Here is a 26,076-nt window from a genome sequence, read left to right as displayed (position 1 = left end):
GCCACGACTGAACGCACCTGCAGAGAGAGGGCTCCTGGACCAAGCAAGCGGTCAGCTGTTACATGAAAGAGCACCCAGCTTAGCTCCTGCTGAAGACCATAAAGGGAAGGAACAGAAAACACCTTTTACTAACATAAGTCTTGTATTTGGTGGGGTTTTTTTGGTTTGTTTTTTTTTTAATATCTACAGGTTTTAAAGCTCCCTTGACAGCTTCTTTTCTATACCAACCTTGAATAACTCCTATGGTGTTAAAATATTCTGTAAATGGGAACGTGGTTTGGGCTACACTATGTAAATCCAACAGACATATTCTAGAACTACCATTCAGTTGCTCAGTTACACAATTGCTAAAAGCATCAAATTAACTTTTTAAGAGATAATATAATATTTACGAATTATCAGTTATAATATAGGACATTAGTATGGACACAAGGAAAAAGAAGTATTCTTCAGCTGTGTTAGAAACAGTTAAAGAGGGAATATTTTTCCTTTCCTTTGAAAAGTTTTAGGTGTAGACACTGCTTAGGCCTGCTCCAGCAGCACCTGACAGCATCCTCCACTTGGGCCCCAAGAGAAGGTAACAGACATGGGCTCTCCAAGGCAATTTCCACAAGCATCAGAATGTGTCCTGCACAATTTACTCCACATGATTAACGTACAAGATCCACAAGGCCCAACATTATTGCACCAGTTCTGTGGCAGATTCTGGACATAATGTACATTCTATAGGAGAAGAATCTCAAAAATATTCTACAGCAAATTTAGTATTATTGGATATTTAGCAATGATTATCTTGTGCTTTCATACAGATTTGTTATAAGGTTACCAGCAAACTGTACAACACCAATATTCACGGGTACAGTCAAGTTACACTGCCAGTTCACTCTGAATTTATTTTTGCAATTAGCAACACCCCCAGCAAAAAAAACCAAACACCAAAACAACCCAAATCCCCCCACCAAAACCCCCCAACCAGTTCACCCAGCTCCCTCTGAAATATGAGCTCTGTTAAGACTACAGAAGTCATTAACTTGACATTGTCACAAGGTAAGGGCAACACTTGCCTAAGTAGACCAAAAACCCCCCACCCAATCAATGACTCAAGCTGTGTTAACAAAAAAGGGAATTTCTTTGTGAAATGGAAGCTCAGACAGGGCAAAAAGTCAAAACCCAATCATCTAAATAAAGTAACACTGAGATTAAACAATACCTTTTGTTTGTTGACTCTTTTTGAATTTATCATTCAGTGTGAATAACAACAACAAAAAAGAAAGACTGAACTTGGTTAGCAGAAGATTGGATTGTAAAGGATCAATGAGCTAGACTTCAGCCCTTCCCATTTCCCCCCTCCCGCAAAATACAGGGTTTGGAAAAATAAGCAGTGTTTATTTACTAACAATGACATAAAATACATCTTAATATATTTTTATTTCTTTACAAATTAAAAGATGCATTGGAAAAACAAGTGAAGAAAATGAAAGGTTCATTCATGATTTCATTTCCACCCCCACACCCCCCAATATTAATACTAGAAATTAGTATTTGTGGAAGTCTGTGGTTGCTGCGCATTATATTCCTGGGAAGTTCTTTCTTTCCCTCCGATTAAAAATCCTCTAGATTTTTTGGTTGGAGGCAGTACGTGGAGTAAAAAGTCAGCCACATTCATACAAAAACGCTGAAAGTTCTGTCAACTACATCTTGAAAGAGTTTCTCCATTACAATTTTCATATTCCCCTTTCTGTGTAGTGATGGGAGGGAAGACAAACTAGCAGCATTAGAAGAAAAATGGATTTATATACATGCTACAGGATATGGAACTAAAACCACAGCCAGATATTTTTCTGATCTTAACAAGGACTTTCCTACGAAATATCAAGCCCAGATAACATGTTCTCTAATCCATCCAAATTCTTCCTTTCACTTTCAGTGCTATTGGTAGCTTAAACTCCTGGGTATTGGAAGAACACCTGTTAAGTGTTCAAGCTAAAATATACAAGCCCCCTTTCAAAAGTGAATAAACGAAGCCCTTAGAATTCCTAATTTGATTACACTAGCTCCCCCTTCACAGGAGTCTTCTCATCCACCCTTGCAATGGAGCAGCAGAGCAGCCAAAGTGGATGGATTAATCTGTCTGAGGTATTTTAGTTTAACAAACAGGCTTATAAAAGGTTTTGTGCAAGCTGATCAGTAGATAGAATGGGGAGGGTATAAACATCCAGTAACGAAACTCTTTGCTATGGCCCAGGTGCTTTCAATAACCAAAATCAGGTACTTGCAATACTTGTTACAGTACAGTCTAAATCTTAAGGTTTTGTATCCCCTTCCTTGTATTCCAGGGTACAAAGCAATCTCAAATTCACATCAGTACAAATCAAATTCCTGCTTGTTTGCTATGATTCACAAAAATATGGTTGAAAATGGCCACTTCCTTATCATCCAGTTCCTACACAGCCCCCCAACACCTTGTTAAAAGTATTTTCTGCTTAAGGTTAAGAAGCTTTTGTTCCCACCACCATCTGACAGACAGGTAAGCTCTGCAGGAGAGGTCATGGAACATGGATTGAGTACGACAATACAGAGCCGTGCAATGAGAAGGAAACACCACACATGTCAACAGGAAGTACTGTCTCTACCCTACACTGTTCAGAAGCTGTTGATTTTTGCCCCCTTAACTATTGATTACTCCATTACAGTTCTGCACAGCAACTTATAGTACAGGAAAGATTGTGGAGAGAAATTTGCCCCGCTGCCTCCTGGCTTACCACTCATTTCATTTTTCATGGCTTTCCGGTTCAGACAGCCATATGATACATCTGTGCTCTGACAGACCATGTTTCCCTCTTTAGAGAAGACATAAAATGTTTGGCTGCTCCAGCTCCCATCACCTGACCGGCCTCTTGCTCTCCCCACCTGTGCATCCTCTTCACACTTGGAGCATGCACACGCACCCACACAAACGCACAGCAGCTACCAGAAGTTTTGAAGAGTTACCGCTTTTTCACCCAATGTTGACTCACGTACAGTGAACTGAAAAAAACCCTACATTCATTACAACAGGATTAGCGAGCATGGGGTGGGGTAGGGGGTGAACTCCTGCCAAGCACAGGAAACAATTTAGAAGCAAATAAAAGACCTGGTATCAAAGGCCTTTTTTTTTTTTTTTTTTAAGCCCTCACCAGGAAAATATTTCATCTCTCATATGGGATTGGGAAAGGTTGAAAGGATTTCTGCTTATGCAATGTGTATTAAAAATTATGGAATTGTACAGATTTCTATGTTGTCCTTTTTGAGGGCGCTGGGCCTTCTGATCAGGTCATTAGTGGAGACTGAAATGTCACTGCTGAGTTCTAGCACCACTCACTCCTCTAGCTCAGTAGCTGCCGAATCTCCTTGTGCATGTGACACAGGAAGTCCACATATGAAGCCCCCCCACTCAGGCTCTTGTCCTCCACTAGAAAGTGTTTGAACAGCATTTCCAGCTTATCTTCTTGCTTCACAATTATCAACTACAAAAAACCAAACAAACAAGAACAAAACCAACAGTGAGTAGCTATTAGAATTAATCTTCATGGGGAAAATAGAGTAAAAAGCTAAATGGCTCAAAATCCCAAAGATAACCAGAATCACGGCATATGGGGTTTATGTGCTTTGACTTGGGTAACTCAGCTGGGTTAAGTCTCAATCCTTTCTAAACAGAAGGAAAATACCATATATATGGTTCATACAGTAGTATATTGTAATAGGTCTGGAAAAAAAAAAAAGTTTTAGGACTCTGGTAAGCACAAAACTCCAAAACTAGTGAAATTTATTTTCAGACTCTTGTTATGAGATTGGGAAGAATAAGTTCAGCACTGCAGCATTACCAGGCATCACCTGACTCTACTAAGAGGGAAGGGCATTTAAAGCTGTAAATGGGGGACAGTTTTACCTTCATGTAGCGGGATCTCTGCCCCTGAAGCATATCAACAACAGATCGTACTTTCTTTGAAAAGGGGTTTTCCAAGACTGGCAGGGTACTCTGGAATGAAAGATATACAATTCCCATTAGTCTTGGGAAGTAGAACAATGTTAAACGAAAGTCAGCAGTTTTGGCATACTGTATAAGGGTAGAGAAATATCTACCCCCATGAGCATACAATCTCTTTGACTTCAACTACTTAAAAGAGAATATAACATGGTATCAGAATTAAAGGTCAATTATTTATTCCATTTAGCTATCAACTGGTCTATTCACTGTTAATGATGTGACTTGTCAAATAAATCTAGGCAAAAGCATGCCTGACATGCCCAGACTAGCACCATCTCTGCTAGTTTCATACATCTGTGCTTCTCTCATTTCTATTGTGAAAAATGTAACACTATTTTCTCTACTGGCTTTCTCATTGTTTTAAGTTTTGGATGACTGTTTCAGACTCCAGCCCCCACACTGCCACCCAGCTCACCAAGGCATTGCTAATTTGACTGAAGGATGACACTCCAAAGAGGTTCTGGATCAGGCTTTGCTGCACGCTGACTCCCACCCACACAAAGATGTTCAGCCCATTCTCCAGCAGGTAGATGTCACCCTTGGAGAGACGCTCCTCTGAATTCCGAATGGCTGCTGGCAAGGAATCACTGTCAACATCTGCTTTGGTCTGTTTTAGAAGGAAATAAAAATTAAAGTAAAATAAAGGTTATAAAACAAGGACATCTTATGAAGTCCTGAAAATTTCTGCTGAAGACCCCAATGGTTTTCTCATTTCTAGGACTCATAAGACTGCAACAATTGTGACTGAAGTAGCACCTTCCTTAGTTTTCTTACTCAAAGTGACACAGAAGCAGATCAGAGACTCTTGGTCAGCAAAAGAGAGCATAAGGCTTTTGTGAAAAGGCTCAAAAATTCAAATACAACCTCCTGGAGTAGGAATGTAATTAGGTTTTAGTATTATTCCAGAAACTGTGGTAATGAAAAGTCAGAACAGTACATAGAGTTACCTTGCAATGATGAAAATTACTACAAAAAGTTGTAAGCTTTACGACTTTTTTTAAAAAGACTATGAAAGGGTCAAAAGCATCTTCTTTGCCACTAGTCATATGCTTACAGCTCAGGAAAAAAGTAACCCGTGAGAAATTCACAAGATGCAGTAATGCTGAGTAAAATTAAGTGAAATATCCCAACAGATGGCAGATCCCAAATACTTCTCAAATCACTTTCCCTTGCTAAAATAAAAATGCCAGTCCTTAAGATGAGTCAATGAGACAACAGCAAGCCTCAAGTGCTAAGAATATCTTGAATTACTCACCAGGGGCAAGAGCCTGGGATAAAAGAAAACGTTTGTTTCAGCCACATCCATGGATGTCACTAACTGACGGATGTAGGCTCGGTCATCCGTTGTGACCTCTGGGCCAGGCTGAAGGACGTCACTCTTCAACACACAGTTCAAGTACACAGGAAGCAGCTTCATGCATTCAGGGAGGATGAGCTAAAAGTCACAAGCAGACAGAAGCTGGTCAGCTGTCTTTCTGAATAAGCTTATGTTTGACAAAATGAGGCTTGCATGAACCAACAGTGTGGTACAGCCATGAGAGTGAAAGCTGATAGTCTACTTATATCATGGATTGCAAAAGAAACATAAAACCTATCCCTGGAGCAGGCAGCGCTCCCTGGGCTCCACACAGATGTCCAAGAAGCCATTCTCAACTATAGTTTTACTTCCTGAATCTCTTCTTTACAAATTTCTGCTGAGCAAAGGAATTGACTTGTTTTGAGCAGGCCAAGTAGGAAGAAGCTGTCACCACTTTTTAATTCCCAAGCATGGGATTCAAGTGAAAGCATTGGAGTTTACCTGGCCAGCAGAAGAGGGACTAGCACAGTTCTTTCGATAGCAGGCTAGGATCTGGGCACACTGGTTGATCAGTGCATCTCGTACAGTCTTTACTGGACTACTCAGGACTCCACGATATGCTGCATAGAGAGAGGAAAGAGATGGACTGCTGTCAAGTGGTTGCTCATGAACAGCAAAACCCCAACACTACTTCCACAAAGGAAATCTAAGCAATTATTGTTTATGGAAGCCTTTATTCTTCCTGCTTCAAACTTGTAGGAAAGAGACAATATATTCCTGCTGAAAACCTGAAGAAGCTCATTTACACCATTTTATTACATAATCTTGAACTCTCTATCTCCCATGTAATGAAAACATACTTACCAAAATTTAAAGTATGGGGTTCTATAAAAACTCCTTTTATAGACTACCCATCTTTCATTAATGGTCTGAAAATGGACTGCTTCTTTCATTTTAATGAAATAAACGTGCACAACTCTCAGTATCTGTGGGATATCTAGGCTTTTACTGCAAACTAGAAACGTAAATAGGGTACAGTGCATAAGTGTATGACATTTAACCCATATCTGTGAACAAAGGCCACCATTATCCTACTGCCAGAGCAAAATTCTGCAACAGTTAAGGAATGAACTAAAACAGCCCAAAATAAATACAAGGATGATTTCAGACAGCTGGCAATACAAACTGTTATTAAAAACATTTAGAAAATAATTTGTATGAAGAATAAGCCTACACCCTCCATCTGTACCTCTCATCCTAAGCAGCAACACTGTCATCACAGCTTTATGCTCTTTCCTATAACTGACTGAAGTATCAGAGCTGCCACCTGACATCTGAAGCAGGAAGAATAAACAGGTGTCATTGGGTGACAAAACAGGCATTTTAGCAGCAGTTAAAAGCTGCAATTCTTGTTTCCATGTTTACCCTTACCATACTTAGCCAAGTAGTTGATGAGGGTGTCTGTCTCACAGTTCCGATAGAGGTCAGCCAGCTGCGTGCAGCAGTTTAAGGAGAGGTTGTGAATGCGGAGTCGTCGCTGTCCTGCACAACTTGTATACAACAGAGCACACTGCAGGAGACAAAAATGCCAGGAGACAGAGAAATAAGGTCCTGCTACAATAAGAAGGGCAGGATTAGAATATACTTCATTAAAAGCTAGGACTCAGATGCATAAGCAAACAAGGTAACTATGCAAAAGCCTTGGACAATAAGCTAAAAGCATTTGCTAACAATCAGGGTCAATGAAAGATAACAAGCAGTAATTTTAGCAGTTGTATTAAGGGACCTGGTCTTAGAAAATAGGGACTGTAGTTTAGGTCACCCTCAAAACAAGTATGCTGGAAGGTCAAGGGTATGGTAAGATGCAGAAAGAAAGAACAAATAATTCCTTGAAGAAGTGTCTAATAATTCAACTGTCAACTCACTTCTTCTACAAAGCCTCCCCCCTCACCTGAAGGAGTGCACCACTGTCTTCACTCAATTTATCATCATGCTTGAATTCCACTGTGATTGTTTTATCACAGTCCAAACCTGCCATCTCTACATCAGTTGTGTTGCTCATATAGAAAGCTCCAAAAAAGTCAGTTGCTCTAATACCTAAAAGAGGGAAAAACCCAACATCAACCACCATTTTGAACAGAACAACAAGACAGCCAGCCTTTGGACCCTGACACCTAGTTATCCTGACAGATTTCAGCAGGATCTTTGCAGTCTCAACAAAAGAGAATTCCAAAGCTTTAGCAGAGCTTTTGGGGTAGCCTAGTCAGCACGTGTTTTAAATTATGGGAAAATCTCTTTCTTCCCATGAGACATGCTTGAAGTGGTCAATTTATGAAGATTCATCCATGCTAACACCCACCTGTGCTTGTACGCACTCTCATTACAGCATCAAATCCCACTTCTTTCTGGACATCTCTTCTCAAGTCATTCAGGAATCTGTACTGGTCTGTCTCCAGCTAGAAGGCAAGCAGTATTTGAAGTTTCACACTTCCATAAATCAGACCTGCTTCATAAACCATGAAGTAATTTAAAACCAGATGCTACCTCCTGCGGTCTTACTTTAAAAGTCAGCCATGATACCAGGCTCAGAGGCCTGCTAATAAAATATTGTGCTAAGAGGTAACAGCCTAACTCTTCCTGTTGGGTTTTGTTATTAACAGAGATGTTTCTATAAAGACACAAAGCTACCAAATCATTTTGCTGATTATCTTGAAATTTAAGTAGCCATTTACTTCCAAAGAAGTACTTCTTCACTGTGGTTCCCACTATGAAAAAAAGAACTCTTAGCTAAACAATAATTCTTACTTGGATCAGATACCAGCCTGAGTCAATGTCACTCCTACCTGGAAATACGCATACTTATAAATGGAGCCTCCTGTCTGGTAAGGTACTACACCCAGTGTGGCCACATCCAGATACTGGTTTGGAAATAGGAATAGATCCACACAGCAGCCCTGGGCCACACAGTCCTTGGCCAAGTTGTTGTAAAAGCTTGTCTGTGGTTGAAACAAAGTCTAAGAAAGGAAATCAGAGATGACATCAGAAGTTTGTGCAGGAAAAGGAAAGCAAGATCCATCTTATAATCCCAGTCAATACGCTTTTGTATTTTAAGTCTTTCTTCAGGGAAATTAGAATAATCTAAATTCTCCCTGACTCTGCCTTTGAAGAACTGTTAATTATTATGAAAATTACTACATATTTTGCTTTAATTGTAAATTCAGCACATTTACTTTAACCCAGATTTGGTATTTTACCCTGTGTAATAATCTAGAGCTAACTCTTCTTGTTCTCATACTACAGCTGTCCTTATGATGTCAAGTCTCCACAGCCCTGCTTGGGAACAGAAGATAAAAGTGGAATGTTAAAAGGTATTAGCTGGGACAGTTGCAGAATGTGCTATCCGTGTAATTTTTAAAACACTGTTTCAGTTATTTTATTCCATAAAGAGCATAATATACACTCCTGTGTAAGGATCACGCAAATCATTATTACCTTCTCCTTATCTGTGTTGATCAGTTTCCTATCATCCCTGTTCTTTAACTTCCCTGGGGCCTCTGCAATGGGCAGAGAGGTGTGGAAAACGAAGAGCTTGCCAGCACACTCAGCTGCCTGCAGGAAAGTGAGTGCAAAAACAGAGGTTGGAAACATTTACAAAAATTGTAAGGGAAGCAGTGATTCAAGAACAAACATTCAAGCAACCTCATCACTCTTTTTATGTCAGGATGACTCTACCAGACACACAGGCTCGCTGTCACTTGGTTACTTGACTGGTGTCCAATGGAAGGAGCATAAATTACTGGTCACTTACAGAAGAGCATGTTTGAGTTCTACTGGATTTGCGCTAGTTCCACAGCAGGGAGAAAAGAACTTTCTCCAAGGAGATAGAACAGTAAGCAGGACCCAGATACATAAGATTTTGTGCAAACATGTTGCATTGCCTTCCTCCCTGATTTGCAGCTACTGAATTTGTGGAAAAAAGTCACAGAAATGGCAAAGAATTTTGTAATCTGAGCTTCAACAGACCAGTAATTTTAAATCAACACCCTATGCCAACACTAGCTAGTGTTTAGTAGCTATTTTCTCTGACCCAGGCAGTATGTAAAAAGTCAATTAGCAATTTTTATTAGTTCTTGATTGAAAAATTGTAACGAAAACTGAGATTAAGAGAGACTAATAAGGATCATTCCCCCTGTACTCAGCACGGGTGAGGCTCCACCTTAACGTTTCAGGCCTTTCACTATGAGGGCATTGACGTGCTGTAGCATGTTCATGGAAGGGCTATGGAGCTGGTGAAGGGTCTGGAGCACAATTCTTGCTTGAGGAGTGAGTGAGGGAATTCAGGTTGTTCAGCCTGGAGAAGAGGAAGGCTCGGGGGAGACATTGTTCTCTACAACTATCTGAAAGGAGGTTGTAGTCAGGTGGGAGTCAGCCTCTTCTCCCGTGTAATATGAGATAGGACAAGAGGAAATGGCTTCAAGTTGCACCAGGGGAGTTTTAGATTAGATTAGATATTGGGAAAAACTTCTTCATGGAAAGGGCTGTCAAGCACTGGAAGAGGCTGCCCAGGGAAGTGGTGGAGTCACCATCCCTGGAGGTATTTAAAAGATGCGTAGTTGTGGTACTTAGGAACATGGTTCAGTGGAGGACTTGGCAGGGCTGGGTTAAAAGCTGGGCTAATCGTGTAAGTCTTTTCCAACTAAAATGATTGGCTGGCTGACATGACAGACAAATAGAGCTGTGTCATCACTTTGGGGTGAAGTCATACAGGCATTCAATTTGAACAGCAGACAAGTTGGGAGTTAAACCACGCATGTAATTATGTCTGGATGAAGTACTAGAATGGAAGAACTTTAGGAAAGGTTTACTTGGTTAGCACATTGTTGCAGGCAACTTCAACAGACAGCATTCTCTCCTTTTGTTTAAGATTCTACCAGAGTACAGGATTAAAAAGACACCAAACTACAGAACACTTCCATGAGATTTAACAAACTTCAGCACTTGTTTTTTTAATGCTGGAGGCTCTTTTTTTCCCTGTAGGTTCTGTAAACTGTTTAAAGCAAAACCCAGTCAGACAAATGAGAGTAAGCCATGCTCTTACACTTTGAAAAAATTATTTAAAAAAGAATTGGGCAAAGAACATATAGATAGCTGCACAAAACAGAAGGTACATGCACTTCAAAAATGAGCCAAGTACGCCCTACATGCAATGCCTCTACCACACGGAGCTTAAAAAATCTTTAGAATTGTCTTATTAGTGTGTGTTAGCAGAATATGAACTTCAGAGTAATTGGCTGAAAACAATTCGTCATAACAATTTACTAACCTTCAGTGCCTCCAGCCCTGCTTGAATCACAGGTGCAAAAACAGTTTCTGTTTCTCTGGTGTCTGCAAACATTTCTGGAATCTGATCCAGCAAACTAGCAAAGAACAAGAAAAAAAAAAGAGGAATTCAAGATCCCATTTAATAGGAAAAGCAACACAGTTATAGCTGATGATCTAGAAGAGTGAGGTGGTTTAAACAGAAGTGGCTAACATGTCTGTAAATTCGTGTAACTTTTACAGTATTTGGCATCTCATCTGACAAAAATGCTGTCTTGTTCTTCGTTGGCTTCTCTCATCCATATCCTCAGTGCTTGCTGTATAGCCTCAACTGGTATCTAGTCCACAGCTCTTCTGTATTTCTTCTAATATATTCCAAAATATACAGGTAAGTAAATTCTTAGGAAATACTAGTGACACTTGACCTCTGTTTGCCAAGCATCTTGTGTACTATTCAAAGATCAATAGGTTTAATCCACAGTTTTGTATTTAGGCTTGTTTAATGCATTACAAAACAGGCTAGAAATTTTCTCTAAAAATATGCAATTCCACGTCTAGTTCCCAAAATGTAGTTAGCTACACACCATAGAATAATTATAGTTCAAATATCATGGTAAATAGTTTGCCAAAACTTCATTAACTTCTTTCTTTCCTTTCAGATTTTATCTTCTTATCCCACTTAGTCTATTTTCTCCATGGAACCAAAAGTGGACATCCCTATTGTCTCAGTTTGCAGTTATTTAAACAGTTGCCTTAAAGACAGTGATGCAGCATTCTTATAACTTTCCCTCTGCACCATCCTAGTTGTGTTTTGTTGTGGCTTGGTTTTAGTTTGTTTTTTTCTCTCCAGAAATGCCCTTCAGCTCTAAATCCCTTTATATACACTTTCTGCCAAGCTGGACTATGAGCCAAATAAACCTTTAGCCCTTGAATTTCCCCACCCTACTTTGCCAGCTTAATCTCAAACAGTATAGTAAGTTAAAACACATGGAATGCTTTAACATGACAATTAAGCACACAACATTTGAATCTACCAAACAAAATTTTACTACACACACGGTAAACCAATTTCTATTACCTGGCAATAACTGTCCTGGACTCATTCACATTCACCAGAAAACCATCAAGGAGTGGCACAAACATATCCGCCACATCTGAGACCACCATCATTTGTGGCTGTGCCAGTGAGCTCTTCACGTTATAGAAGTGTAACACTTTGTTGTAGGTGACAAAGCCTACTCGAATGGCTGATTCCTCCATGTTGCCTTCCCTGTAAGAGACATACTTGCCTTCACATCCAAGAAGATAGGAAAACCATTACTCATAACCCAACACAATAAGGGAAAAATGAAAGGAAGTAAAACTTATTTTCACCTAGAAGGGTATCAAGAAATGTTCAGCTTGGCCTTTTTCTGAAGAAAAGCTTGACAGGATTATCAAATAATTTTTTAATTTCTAGCATTTTTAAAGAGAAAAAGTAACAGCATCTCCCATTTTAATTGACAACAGTAGTTCACAGTATACCTACCTGGGCAGGTAATCTAGGAGTGACTTTAATTCTTCACATATTAGCCTCACTAAGCCACTCTTCACAGCATTGTAAGACACATCAATCATAAAAATGAAAGCAGGTGGACTAGGAAACTTGTTATTCTGTGGAAGAGAGGGAAGAAATCACACTATTGCCACGTAATGCAGCTCACATAACAGCTCCCTAACACAGCTAAATCAATGCTGGTCAAAACTTAGTTGCTTTCATGTACCTCTGTAAGCATGAGCAGCAGTTGTTTCTTCAGCTCATTCTCCTGTCCTTTTCCAACTAACAGACATGTAATCATATTATGTTTGAAATGGACTGGTATTAAATGCCCTAGACTGACTTTACCATTAATCAGAGAAGAACAGTTATAACTAAACAATCCGTTTACATCACTAGGATAGATTGAAAAAGTAGACAGGGAAGATTCCTGCCAGATCTCAAGACTTTGGAATCTGACCATACTTGTCATAGGTGATTTCACCTATATAAACTAAAAGATTTTCCTCTCCAAGGATGACAACTTTTTCCTTCTTAAAAATCTGGCTTTCTTTGGGAATGAAAAACTTGTTTTAGTCAATAGTTTACTGAAATCTATAGGTCATAATGGAACAAGCACTCAGAACAAAAGCAAAACAGAAGAACTTTCAAAAAAGCTAGGAAGATCGCATCTCATTTGATTTAAAGTTCTTAAGCTGTTAGAAAATAACTGAACCTTTTGTCTTAACTCAAAGTAAAACAGAGGCATTAGAAGGCAACCGGCATAAACTCACATTTAGACATCTATTTTCTCAGCATAATATTTCAGCAGAGATATAAGTTGCTTTAATAAATACCTTGCACATATTTTCCCTATTCCTTAGAAGTTAATTATTATTTAAATCTTTAATTTAAAAGCAAAACAGCTTTGAAAAGATACATTTCCACACTATTCTTGTGCTTTTAACCACTTTGGCTGTATCTGAAATTGAAGTTCAGTAGGTAAGGTCTGCCTTAGGCAACAGGTGGCACATTGCACAGTTACTATTGTACTTGTCTTGAACCTCTCCTACAACCCCCTTTTCTGCTAAGGACTACTGCACAAGAGTCCCTTCTGCAGAACTCCTAAGGTAAGCACAGCCATAGCTGCTTATATAGCTCCAGGAAAAAAAAAAAATTCAGAGATAGCTATTAAATTATATTATGTCATGTGTGATCAGGACTTCCTCTAGTTTTGGAAGTAAGCAGACAGGCATGTTATTTTACGCAGTAAAGTGGGTTGGATTAATGCTGTTAATTATCTCTGCCAGCTAGAAATCAGCCCCAGACAATTCATGTCTTTCTTACTTTCAAGAAAATAGCTTTTTTACTTAAAAGCAAAATAAATAAAGCAATAAACACGTTCTACTGTACCTTGCAATAGTCAACTGTTGCTAGAAACTCGTACGACCCCAGTGATAACTCGGGTCGGTCATAGAAGTCTACTCGCTTTCCAGTATGATCCAAATGTTGGAAGTAGTGAGGTGGCACTGGGAAAGGAAAAATCATTACGCTCAGTGATATGCCCATAATAAACACTGTGACTAGAGAGTCAACATGACAACAGCTGTTTCAAAAAAAACTCCAGGAAAGTGAACTAGCACTCTGGGCTAGCACACAAGTACTAAAAATATTAATGCAATTTAAGAACATCATTAAAGCAAAAAAACCCAAACTTACTCCAGTTTGTCTCATGCACCAGACAGCACACTGTGTAGTTACTGTTGTACTTTTCTTGAATCTCCTTTCCATTCTCATTTTACATTTCATATCAGAAGCATCACTACAATACACTTTTAGGATTATTCTGAAGGATTTAGTCCAAAGGAAAAATATAACGTCCCATATAAGTTGCAACAAATTATGTAAAACAGAGTTTGAGGTAAACTACAGGCTACGTCATTACTGACTCAAATCAGGCTTACTAAAACATTGAGCTCCTTATTCTGCTATTTGGGTTAGTTTTTCCTTCCCTTCCCATGCTGCACAAGAGTAAAGCCTCCAGGCACTCTTGCATGCAGAGACTCCCATAATCTTTTTATCAGAATAGACAGAGTACTTCTTACAGTGGATTAAGAAGGAGGAACAGAAGTGTAACCACATGCCCAGCACCCAGTACTTCTGTGCTGGCATGAGGTATCAGAAAATAAAATGGGAGTTAAGCTAAATTTTTGCCTACAAAAGTCAGCTGCAGAAACAAGTATTTCCCTTGTGCCCCAAGAACTACCATGACAGACACTCCCTCCTGCAGAACTGCTCCGGTGACAAAACGCATTGCAGCTACAGCTGTCTATATAGCTCTATATAGCTGTCTATATAGCTCCAGGGGAGAATAAAATGAGATTACCTGGAATGACAGTATTCACCATATTTAAACTACTTTAAGCATTTAAAGTTTAAAAAGTTCAAAAGAAAACAAAGTGATATCACTAAGACTATATATAAGCATCTATCACTCTTGTTCCCAAGTACACATCCCATGTAAGATAATTGCCTGATGATTTTTGGAGAGAAAACAAAAATTGTTCTCAAGTTTTAGGTACAACTACATTGTGTTTTCAGAGTATTGCTTTCATCAGCTGTCTCTCAGCATCCCTCTCTTTTCTGCCTTTGCTCAGTTGTTAAAGGTACATACAGTTGCTGAGTGAGAAGGGCCGGGAATGTATGCAGGCAGAAAATCACTAGACAAAATTGGTGTTTAAAGTTGGCCATTTCTAATTCCCATTTTGGTTAGTACAAACACTTGTACAGCATAATTGAGGTGGTAAGAACAGTCCATTAAAAGCTACCAAATGGAACACTGAAAACGTCCTCATAAGGTTTGTTGTACCTTACATTCCACTGTGCTTTCAAAACAAATCTACAAATGTCATGCTATGAGCAGCCCATTGTGACTTCTGCTTAAAAATGAAGCACGTTTTGTACTAATTTAGAAGAGCAACTAATATTAACTGGCCTGTACTGAAAACTCTTTTTCAGCTGTAGCAGATTTAACTGCAATCTCACCTCTAAGGAATGTTTGTGAGGCAAAAAAAGGCTTTGTGAGAAAAAAAATTCTAACACATGCTACAGACTAGATCTGTATCTCAGTCTGTTAAAAAATCCCGTACTTTTGAAATATCCTAAGAAAATACAACGGTCTTTCAAACCACCTGGCATTATGCTACAAATACATCGTATTAAAAATTTGCTACACTACCACAATGCATAAGCACCTATTTGAACACAATTTCAGAAATGAACACTGAACATGCCTTACAATAATTTTTTACAAGACTACACACGTATTAAATCACAGTATTCCTTATAAATGATTGTAACTTGATAAAGACTTATTTGTCTGCATCTTGTTCAAAGACCTTTCCAGTAGAGCCCAAAGAGTGATTTCCAGAAGAAACCTTACCCTCAGTGACACAGCTGCAGAAACAACACTGGAACCTCCTTCCACCTTCAATGAATTGCATAAAAGGGCACATGTAAGCTTTGCACCTATTACATCGGACAGGACCGGATTCTCCATGGTCTACCAAATAAGGAAGGGTCTGTGGAAGCAAGAGAAAAAAACATGAAGAGAAAGGTCACACCATGATGAGAAAGTTTTAAGCTCTGCATTGTGTGGTCATTTCTATCTCCCTGTACATGGCATAAGATATAGCATTGTGGGAAAGAGTGCAGGGGAGGTGGGAAGCCTGAACAAGTATTTCGTAAGTGCTTTTCAATTCAAGCTCTAGCACAGCAGTACTCTGCACGCTAGAGTCATCAATGGGCTCTCCCACGTAGCCAGTGGCTTGAAGAACATGACCACAATGCACTGCCAGATATATCCGAAGTGAACATGGAAGACTGAAAGTGACTCTTCACCCTTCTCTCTTCCCCTTGTAAAAAGCAAGCTTTTTAACAAAAGCAAAGCCAGTCATTATATTCTTGACTATATGGAATGCACAGTATCTACTGTAAAAAATTCCATCTGGTAAGACTTACTTTTGAACTCTATCATGAAATGCATTATAACCACAAGTTCTTACTGTCTTGACCCCACTGTACAGCAAGTCCTCAAAACTGTTATATAGTGACACCATTTTTCAACTGTTACTTATAATATGTTCTTTCTGCACCCAAACCAGAATAAGATGCTTGGCAACTTCTCAACATCAGAACAAGCAGGAAGCACTTTAAAATTATTGAGACAGAACTCATGCAAGTTATAAGCTGCATTCATAGTTCAAAGCACTTCTTGTAACTAAAAACTTAGCTCAAAAATATAACTACTTGTTTTTAAATTTTCTGCCAATAAAGGTGTCTGGTCTTAACTCTCTAGTTACCTTAAATCTATGCTCATTTTTCAGAGACAACATATTCACTGATCAGAAGATGAGCAAATGCTCCAGTCACTTTCCTCTTCATGCCACAGATGTGTTATGTCTTTTCATTCAACCCCACTAATCATTTAATGACAGTACAGTGGTTTTGCAGCCAGCATTTCTCATTTCCTATAGGCCAGGCTGACCTCTTCAGAGGAAACAAATTTCCAACTTTTCTGACTGGCAGGAAATGTTGGTATTGTACTTCAACACAGTTTTTTTTTTTTCTCAGCCTCCCCTCTGTAACATGCAAACAAACTACAAGGGTGCTGGAAACAGGCAGCACTATACATAACTTGTCATTAACCACTTAGTCCCAGAAGACAGATACTTCTTTCCAAAGCCTCAAGTTTGGTTTCCTGAACAGTGCATAACCTAAGGCAAAGGTCCTGGATTACGAAATATCATAAATTTATCTGAATGCTATAGTTTCATAAGATATTATTTTCACGAAACATTCATCCTCTCATATGTGAAGCTTTAGTTCTATTTACAGTCTTACTGCTCTGAACAGCTGAGTCTTCATCTGTTGGAAGGGCCCCTCCACAGTGAGTCTTCCCTTGCCATAAAGAACTTCCAAATACTAGAAGCTGACTGGTCTCCAGGGCAATTTTCCAATCCTAGCCTTTTTTTTTTTTTGGACACCATAAGTGTTTGTTCAAAGCATAAACACATCAGGAGACCAAACAATTATTATTTGTAAAGTTTTGCTAAAAATGTGTAACTTCACAAGCCTCCAAGTTTCCCAAGTAAGACCTCATTCTCCTATCGTGTTTCTTTTAAACTTCAGCCACAGATCAGTTTTATCATAAACCACTTTTTAAAATTCAAACCATAGTTTAGGAACACTAATGAAATGGAACAGGAAAACCTTAAAAGAACCCTTAAACAGACCAGAGGAAATGGCTTTTCTCAGCAGATGCTACCCTTAGGTTTAGCAGGGCACAGAATACTGCAGACGTATGTATTCAAATTTAACAAGCCTGTTTGTCTTTATGTCACTGCTCCAAGCAGGCTAACACTACACAGTAGCCAGAGTATTTAGACTACTTAAAAGAATGTCAAACTCTGTAAAAGTTTCTGAGCTTTCAAATTCTCAGCAACCAAACATGAGTGGGTAAAAGGCTAAACAGCCACACACTACACCTAGAGAGAAGTAAGTGCTGCAGAGAGAAAGGGCAGAAATACAAGTGCAGCTCAGCAGTGCCCAGTACCCAGTGTTGTGCTGTCATCCCACACAGTGCTGTGCATGTACATCCATATTAAATAGCTTAACCAGTGCTGTTTCATAAATTCTCATCCAATTCCACGACTTGGCATTCTAGAAAAGATTTAATACCTGTGATCAGCAACCATTTAAATATTTTATACCAAGAAAGAAACTGAGATCAGCTGGAAGGGGATGCCTTTATGACCATCCTAGTATTTTGGTCATTTAGTGACAGTGCTTGACAGCTACGGCAAAAAAGCTGAAATTATCATGGCCATCAAAATATTAAAAACTTTAAACACAACATTCTTCTGCTTTACAGATCTCTACTGCACACCTGTTGGAGAATCAATGTTTACCTGGTCTTCATTACCTAAATATGCCTTCTAAACATATGTGCTAAATGTTGACACCTGAGAGCATTCTCCTGCTGAGCGTGCACAGGGCACACAACTCTACATACGGTTCTCACCTCTTCCGGTGGCAGAGTAGCCAGCGGCTTTATGATGGCAGCCAGGGGAACTTGGGATTGTTTGGCCATGTCAGAGGTGCAGGGAATATTGTAAGATGTGCATCTGATGTAGCGGGGGCTTGCATTACCTGGGGAACAAATAAAAAAACCCATAAATTTCAGAGCAAATTAAGTTTTTATTCAAGAACAGAAACAAAAATACCTCAAGTTGTGTTGTTAAGCCACAGACACTAAGAGCTTACCTAAACATTCAGGTCCAATCTATGGAAAACTTGAATTCCAAATAAAATACCTCTTCATGATTAACTACATAAAATAAAAGACCTTAAAATAAATGAACTTGACTCCCGGTCAACCTAAACCTATTAAAAGGCATTTCTGTTTCACTGTATTCACAGACTAAAATATAATGTAGACAGAAAACTCTACTCAAAACATTTCTACTATTCTGTTTTGTAATTTTGGCTGAAGAGTAAAATACTTAATCACAGAATCAGATTCTGAAGTTTTTTCCAGAACTTTAAAACTCAAAGTGTCAGAGATTAAAAGATGAAACATCTTTTCTCTATGGAGCTCTCAGACCAACTTACATCCCTCTTAATTTTAAAAAATACAGTTGTCAGTCCAATTCTAACAATGTTGCTAGTAGATTTCAGTTCTTAAGTGTATTTTATAAAGTTCTAAAGAAGAGGCTTCATTTGCTGCTTTCTGATATCTCTGCTAATGCTGGTCCTAGGTATCTGCCTTGGAAAACATTTTTTACCTGCAAGTTGGTTACTAGCTACCACACAATCAGGATAATCTAAACTGACATCAAATCAACAGAGCACCTGAAACTAAGCCTCTTTCCTTTAAAGATATGGTTCTGTCACTGACTCTTTGGGATTTGTGTTTTGTTTGTTTGTTTAGGAAAAGAAAAATAGTTTACCTTGATCCTTGACCAAGAAATTTGTAGTTACAAGAGGTGGGACCTGCCCTCTCACTCCAGTGACAAATGGTTCTGACCCACGGTTATTTCTGTCATCTTCAATCACTTGAATCTGTGATGGAAAACACCATGCTATTATTTGGAGGCTTGATTTCCAAGTACTGCAAAATAAAAAATCTCTAACACAGTGAAAAGGGGACCTGAGGCAAACATTACTATCTCTAAAAATAAGAAGAGCAAGTAAATTTTGTCAAGCAGTCACCTCTCAGTTTGATTTCAAATAGTACTTAATGACTAACAATAAATTACAAGCTGCAAATAGTATATTTTCCCCAAGTGTTCTTACTTGCAGCATATTTTGTGTTTTAAAGTCTGATCTGAACTCATAAAAGCCAAACTCAGATCAAGAAAGGAATTTTTGGTAGTATTCCCCTGTATGGTTCTAGTCAAATAGAATTGTAAGCTTCTATAATCCTCAAGCTGAAGTTCTAGAGGCAACCTGGCTTTTTCTTTCTCTTATGTTCCCACTGTTTTCATAGTATGCCTTTACTTCTAACCACTTCAACTCTGGCCTAAAGACATATGGCTTGCAAGCTCAGGTGGAAATCTTCATTACTTTGTGGTGCTCAAGGGTTTGCAATTTGAATTCTGGGAACGTGGAAATTGAAATTTCAATAGACTTGTCAATGAATCAAACTTCAAAGCCTATAAAAATCTTAAATTTCTTAGTATTTCAAATTCTTTACAACTGCAAATTTGCTTAAGATCATGGAAATATATTGAATAGTTTTGCTTTACTAAAATATCCACTGACATTTGTACTCGTACACAGTTCAAACTACATTTCCACAGTGGTAACTGGATGAAAGAATTAAAGCTAGAAACCATTCTTCTACTCTTATTTGCCATCAAACACACCTGCCTTTGCCTAAATTCTGAAATGCAGAAGTTTGCATGGCAGAACTTCCACTCTCTCACTACAGATTGCAAGCTGCCAAGCAGAGAGCCTCCCATAGCTTCAGACAATGACTACTCTAGAATAAATCTAGTTCCGTTCAAAGGTCTACAGGCTGACTGACATTGATCTCACCACTGGTACCTGTTAAATGATAAACTGTGACTACATGAAGAAGAAGTGACAAAGGGTAACAAAAAGCCAAAAGTTGTTTTTTTTCTTCTTCCAATCCAAAAGGTAGCTGCTTTTTTCTTTCTTTCTTTAGGTAAGATTCTCCAACATAAACATTAAATTTTCAAAGTCAAAATTTAATGGTTATGCATGAGCACAGATAATGAGAGAATGTTTATAGCTCCCCATGCCTCATACCAAACTACTAAAAGATTTGTATCAGGAATTAACATTAAAAAAACTCCCATTCATCTGCAATTTTAGAACTCCAGAACACTGGCCCAGTACTGGTATATCAACAATAACAGTAAGCAAATTCTGATCAAAACACGGTAGAAAACACGGCTACAACAGCTCATGCTGTGTGCATGCTGACATGAGACACACGTTGTATGGACAATTATACTACTAGCTTACACTGAAAATGCCAGTGGGAATCTGATGAAGGCAATATCCTAAAGATCAAAGAAAGTGAAGGGGAGACATTCTTCATGATCTGTTTCTGAAAACTGCTTTCTATTGTGCCACCATTCATCACAGAAGATTTTAACAACCTCATGTGGTGTAATGTTACTCATTTTGATCAGGCAAGCAGAAGACAGCAAGGAAAGGGTAAAAGATTAATGATGGAGGGTTAGCAAGGTGAAGTTCAGGTTTCAGGCATGCACAGATGGTCACCAACAGACTACAATTGACATATATACAGCACTTACTGGACTAGGAATTGCATCTGGGTCTATTCTGTGTCTGGGTTTCTGCTGGGGTGGCAGCTCATTTAGTTGCTTTTTTTTTTTTTAATAAGAAATAAGAGCGCCACCAAAAAAAAAAAAAAAAAGAAAAGAAAAGAAAGAAAAGAGAATAATAAACCAAAAGTAACAGTGTTACTTCTTTCTACCCAAACCTGTAGCACTGGAATTAGATACATTCAGATACTGTTTCATGCAACAGGACACATCAGCTTCTGCAGCATACATTGATTCCAAAACCAGTCTTGCTGGGATATTTGGCTTGGCTCTGGACACGTTGCTAATGGAGGCAGTGGCTCACCTGCTGCTCATTTTGGTTAGAAACTGGGGATTTTTATGCTTTAAGAACATGCTAACATGAAGGCAACTGACACAAGCCATTTGAGATTTCATTTAGTGGAAGAGAAGAGAGGCAGACAAGCAATTAAAGACTTATATTCTATGAAAAAACACAGTGGTAAGCTTTACATAAACCTGGAATCTAAACAGGTAATCTTTTTTAAATACAAGTACCTTCTGAATAACATCAGTTCGGATCTAAGATATAACTCAAGACTACATTCTCTTCATAGTTTTGAAGTACAGAAACAGCATCAGCAGCAGTGAAAGGAACAGCACAGTAGACTAGTGGCAATAAGACCACAAGGCTTAGTATTACTCATCGTTGCTAACCATTAGATACAACTGCTCATCCTGTCTCAGAACCTCCATTCTAAAAGACAATCCCAGTTTGAGAAGCTGTTCGTATTTGACTGACGTAGCACCATGACTTCACGACCCAAAAAAAACCAAACCAGCTTTTTGACAGATTATAGGAAAAGCACTACAATCACCTCCTACTAACCATACTTTAAACATGGATCATACAGTTCACAGATTGTCACCTCAAAACCTGAAATCAATTCACCTTGGAAAGTCATTATGCAAGACTCCAAAAATGGAGAAACAAGTTTAATCAGAGCCCTCAAGGATTCTCAAAAGATAACACAGTACAGAAAAAGACTTGAGGAATTAGAGCAGTGATTTCCATATGCAGTGCCTTCCTTTAGTCATCAAGAAAAATACTGCCTCTGGGCTTATTCATCATGAAAGACTGAAGGTGGATAGAAGAGAAAAACGTAAGCAGGAAAACAGACTGATATTCCTTGGAATGAGAAACCTGTTTTCAGCTTTGGTCTTTGTCAGTTCTGTTTTATGCAAAGACACCATGGAAGAGTTGACACTGGTAAGAACAAGTAAGCTTACAGGGCTGGGAATGGAATCTGGATCCAAGCGTTTTGGTGGAGGCGGTGGTCCAGGCGGACTTCCATAATTTGGTGCTCCTGGATAGGCTCCTCCATAGTTTGGCTGGGGACCCCTCACCTGTCCAAAGGAACCTTAACAAGAAAAGAACATCAGAATCAAACAGCAGCTTAATATTAGGCATTTCCTCATTTGGCACTTCCCACATTTCCTGCCATCATTAAAAAAAAAACCCTCCAGAAAAATAAAGTCATGTGCTTTTCAATTAATTACGATTAAACATATTTATCACAGTGTTTCAGCTTAGACTGGTACGTCTCTATCGACAATCCAATAAACTGATAGATACAATCCTCAAAACTAGACTTAAGGAAACAGGTTTTTAGGCTATTAGCTCTACCTCAGCCCAAACCAGCACACTACTGTAACTATTTTTAGAGTTTGTAATTGTTCATTACAATGCACATTAAGATCATGCACTATGAACATTTACCTGCAGAACTGTCTAACAGAAAGTGCACACAGAACAGCCAAATAAGCCAGTGGATGATCCCTAATTCTTTAAATTAAAGAACTGCAAGGAGTTCCCCTGGGCAGTTTTGGCTCGTCTGAAATTACAGTAATAGGCTAATGTGTGATTTTCGCTTTTGTTTTGTAACTACCTCAAGCTATTTCATATTATTTTAGACAATTCCAGTCACATACAGAGTAAGAGCATGATTTAACCCATTAGTATTTTTACAGTTCATAGGAATTTGAACAGATATTTTTAAGCAATTTACCTGTCCAGCTGTGCAAAGCTGCACGATTACTTTATCCCAGCTATCTGTGTTATTGATTAAAAACCAGTGAAAACTGGTTTGAATACAGAAAGCTTAACTGGTCTTACTTTTAAGTACATTTAAGATGTGTAAGCTTCTACAAGGGAGAAAAATATGGTTATGCGAATTAAAGGAGAAAACACACAACTCCTTTTTCAATGTTTAACAACTCCTCCCATACACATTGCATATGCACAGTAGCCACAAATTTAAGAAGTATAAAATAAGGCTTTTCGGTATTTCTGATGTCTATTTTTGAACAGGTGAGGTTTCAGACATCAAATTAGAGTCCATAATAAAATTTTGATCACAAATTCTGGTAGTATTATGGCACTAATTGCTAAACACTTTTTTGCCCAAGTAAGCTAGAATTCCTTTAGTTAATCTTATTAACACCTGTATTATAAAATATCTTAGAATGACACATGATATTATCTTAGACATGAGCACAGGGAAACAAAATGGAAGCTTTGATGTGCAGCCAGGAGCCCACAAGTGACAACCCGAAATCTAGTTCTCAGTTTGCAGCATACAAAGAACACGTAACTTAAAATTCCTATACCAAGAATACTCACCATTCTGCTGCATTTGGTATCCTGGCTGAGGAGGATGAGTGGGAGGAGATGGTCCATGGAGACCACCCATGGGAGGCCCAGGGTGCAGCCCTGCCATAGTTGATGGAGGTGGTGGTGAGGATACATGATTAGGCTGGGATGATGGTGGTCCAGCAACTGTCTGCCCAGGCAGTGGTGGGCCTGGCATGGCAGGTGGCCTTGGAGCACCTGTGGTAGGAGGGTAAGAGGAAGGTCCAACCCCTGTAGAAGGGGGAGGTGGGGCAAAACCAGGAACTTGAGTAGGTAGGCGCTGAGTTGATACTGTCTGACCAGGAAACGGAGGCTGTGCCAAAGGAAGACCCTGAGACACGCTGGTAGGAGGGGGTCCTTGGCTCGTACTATAAGGTGTGTAGAGACCAGATCCTGTTGCACTAAAGCTTCCTGAGACTGGGGGAACTGATGTTGGGGGACCTGGTAAGAAAAAAGAAGATATAACATCATTTTCTCCTATCCTCAAGACAATTAAGACGCAAGAAAAACCCATTTGCTCCACATCACCTGAGTAAGTCTACCACTTTCTCATCTTCAGGTGAACTTACCAGTACCAGCAGAGACAAATCCTAAGTAATCATCCTCCTAGATTGATCAGAGAGCTGAAACTCTTTCAGGGGACCTGAAACTTGATAGTTCTTTCATTGCCTTCTCTCTCTAAGTCTGAGCTGCTTATTTTACATAATCAGAATACATTTCAAGATTCAAGGCCAGTAAAAAAGGGCAAAGCCAGGAATAAGCAAAACATGAACCACCACAAGTCTATCCATGAATTTCTTGAACTAAGTTTCTATCTTAAACCTCACACTCAGTTGGAGCCTGTATATCAATAATAGTTTTGAGCTTTGTGGTTTTAATAGCATGAAGCTAGCAGCTCTGTACTCTTTCTGAGAATAATTTTTAACAAACACATTGCCAAAAGGCCAAGAAAATCTGCATCCCCTACCTACTTGTAATTTTCCTATAAAATCTGACTTATGAGATGCTTGTTAAAAAGTACTTTAGCAAAGCAATTTTTAAATAGTCAGACCAGCTTACACATAATAAGGACAAAATTCTAGTCTCCAATTTAAAAAGCCCTCGAATCTACAGCAGTGAGACTGTAGAACTAATACCATAGAACAAAGTATCTAAATTCAGTTTCTACTGTTAATTCAGTTTCTACTGTTAATTCAGTTTCTACTGTAAATTCAGTTTCTACTGTTTAAGTAAGCTTTTTCTTGACTTCCAGCAGAACCCTTCACACAATCATTCAGAGTTATTTTCAGCCCTTTGTGGTTTACATTTACGAGGCCCTTTTTCCTTTCTTTTTTTTTTTTTTTACTGGGCTGCTGCACAACAGTGGCAAGACATGTAGACTCTCCAACAGACAACTTTGGGGTAGACCATTTTGTGTTTCTCAAGATTCACCTAGTTGAGGATCAATGTTGTTATCCTCCTTTGTTATTCATGTCCAGCAGTGCCAGCACTGTCCCCTACAATAGTCTCAATTCTATTTTCCCCAATTATGACCTTTTTAGTTAAGAAAAGTACTGTTTACAATGGCAGATGTCAACACGCAGAGAACTCCCATAACCATATGGTAATGAATCACTGACAAGAAAAAATCTTTTATGAAATTACTATCAAAAATAAAAATCAATAGCATATTTCTGTAGTCAGGAAACCTTACCATAGCCCAGTCCAGCTGGGGGAGGAGCAGAGGCTGCAGTGCTGCCAATTGTCATCCCTGCCATGTGATTGCTGAGTTGCTGCACACTGGCTGCGGGGGGCCCATATTGCTGGAACGTAGATGTCTGGCTGACAGGCGTGGGTGCTGAGCCTGGCAGAAACGGCTGAGAAGCAGGTGGCCTGAGAGGGAAGATGACAAACTTAACTGATTCTTCATTATAGAAGTTACAATTCCCTGCGCCTTTTAAAATTGTTCTACCACATAAATACTACCTGGGTCTCATATATTTACATGAAACACTGTAGCTCAGTTTTGGAAAAATAATTACATATCCTGCATGGATCTGAATCCTTTTCACCCCCCCAAAAAAATCCTACCAGCTCTTAAAATACAAATGCTATGTTTTTGTTAATTCCATCTCAGTTATCGCAACAAATCAGTCTATAGGGTGAGCAACAGTAAGGCCTGCATGGCTATGTAAGAATGCTCTGCCACCCAAAAGACTTGAACCCTCTGGGACTATTGCCACTTTCACCACAGAGGTCATGGCAGTATCTTTCTGGAAAAGATGCTGAAGAGCCTTAGATGACAGTAACTCAGGGATCCATAAAGGACAGAAGAGGACCCAGAATCAAGATGAAGACATTACCCAGTAAAGACAGCCACGTGGTCCAGAGATAATTTCACACTGCCAA

The 26,076-nt window shown here is 39.0% G+C and overlaps 1 protein-coding gene across 4 annotated transcripts in view; it reads right to left on the bottom strand.

Annotated features, from left to right (window-relative positions):
* Positions 1 to 1,211: 1,211 nt before the first annotated feature.
* Positions 1,212 to 26,076, bottom strand: part of SEC24C (SEC24 homolog C, COPII coat complex component) — a 38,580-nt gene continuing 13,715 nt past the window's right edge. For 3 of the 4 annotated variants that reach the window (XM_032116060.1, XM_032116063.1, XM_032116061.1), the window contains 21 exons: positions 25,382 to 25,560; positions 23,680 to 24,129; positions 22,287 to 22,417; positions 21,009 to 21,077; positions 19,170 to 19,281; positions 18,242 to 18,369; positions 15,602 to 15,740; positions 13,573 to 13,688; positions 12,172 to 12,296; positions 11,722 to 11,913; positions 10,648 to 10,741; positions 8,817 to 8,933; positions 8,168 to 8,338; positions 7,684 to 7,780; positions 7,276 to 7,421; positions 6,756 to 6,894; positions 5,826 to 5,944; positions 5,283 to 5,462; positions 4,443 to 4,634; positions 3,929 to 4,018; positions 1,212 to 3,506 (listed from right to left, as the gene is read on the bottom strand). In XM_032116060.1, coding sequence (XP_031971951.1) covers positions 3,366 to 3,506; positions 3,929 to 4,018; positions 4,443 to 4,634; positions 5,283 to 5,462; positions 5,826 to 5,944; positions 6,756 to 6,894; positions 7,276 to 7,421; positions 7,684 to 7,780; positions 8,168 to 8,338; positions 8,817 to 8,933; positions 10,648 to 10,741; positions 11,722 to 11,913; positions 12,172 to 12,296; positions 13,573 to 13,688; positions 15,602 to 15,740; positions 18,242 to 18,369; positions 19,170 to 19,281; positions 21,009 to 21,077; positions 22,287 to 22,417; positions 23,680 to 24,129; positions 25,382 to 25,560 — 3,127 coding nt within the window. In that variant the 3' untranslated portion in view covers positions 1,212 to 3,365. The remainder of the gene's footprint in view (positions 3,507 to 3,928; positions 4,019 to 4,442; positions 4,635 to 5,282; positions 5,463 to 5,825; positions 5,945 to 6,755; positions 6,895 to 7,275; positions 7,422 to 7,683; positions 7,781 to 8,167; positions 8,339 to 8,816; positions 8,934 to 10,647; positions 10,742 to 11,721; positions 11,914 to 12,171; positions 12,297 to 13,572; positions 13,689 to 15,601; positions 15,741 to 18,241; positions 18,370 to 19,169; positions 19,282 to 21,008; positions 21,078 to 22,286; positions 22,418 to 23,679; positions 24,130 to 25,381; positions 25,561 to 26,076) is intronic. The other variant, XM_032116062.1, reaches the window with a different exon arrangement.

Source organism: Corvus moneduloides, chromosome 8 (assembly GCF_009650955.1).
Source record: "Corvus moneduloides isolate bCorMon1 chromosome 8, bCorMon1.pri, whole genome shotgun sequence".
Classification (NCBI taxonomy): Eukaryota; Metazoa; Chordata; class Aves; order Passeriformes; family Corvidae; genus Corvus; species Corvus moneduloides.
The sequence above is the reverse complement of the archived record's forward strand: the minus strand, read 5'-3'. Positions and strand labels throughout refer to the sequence as shown.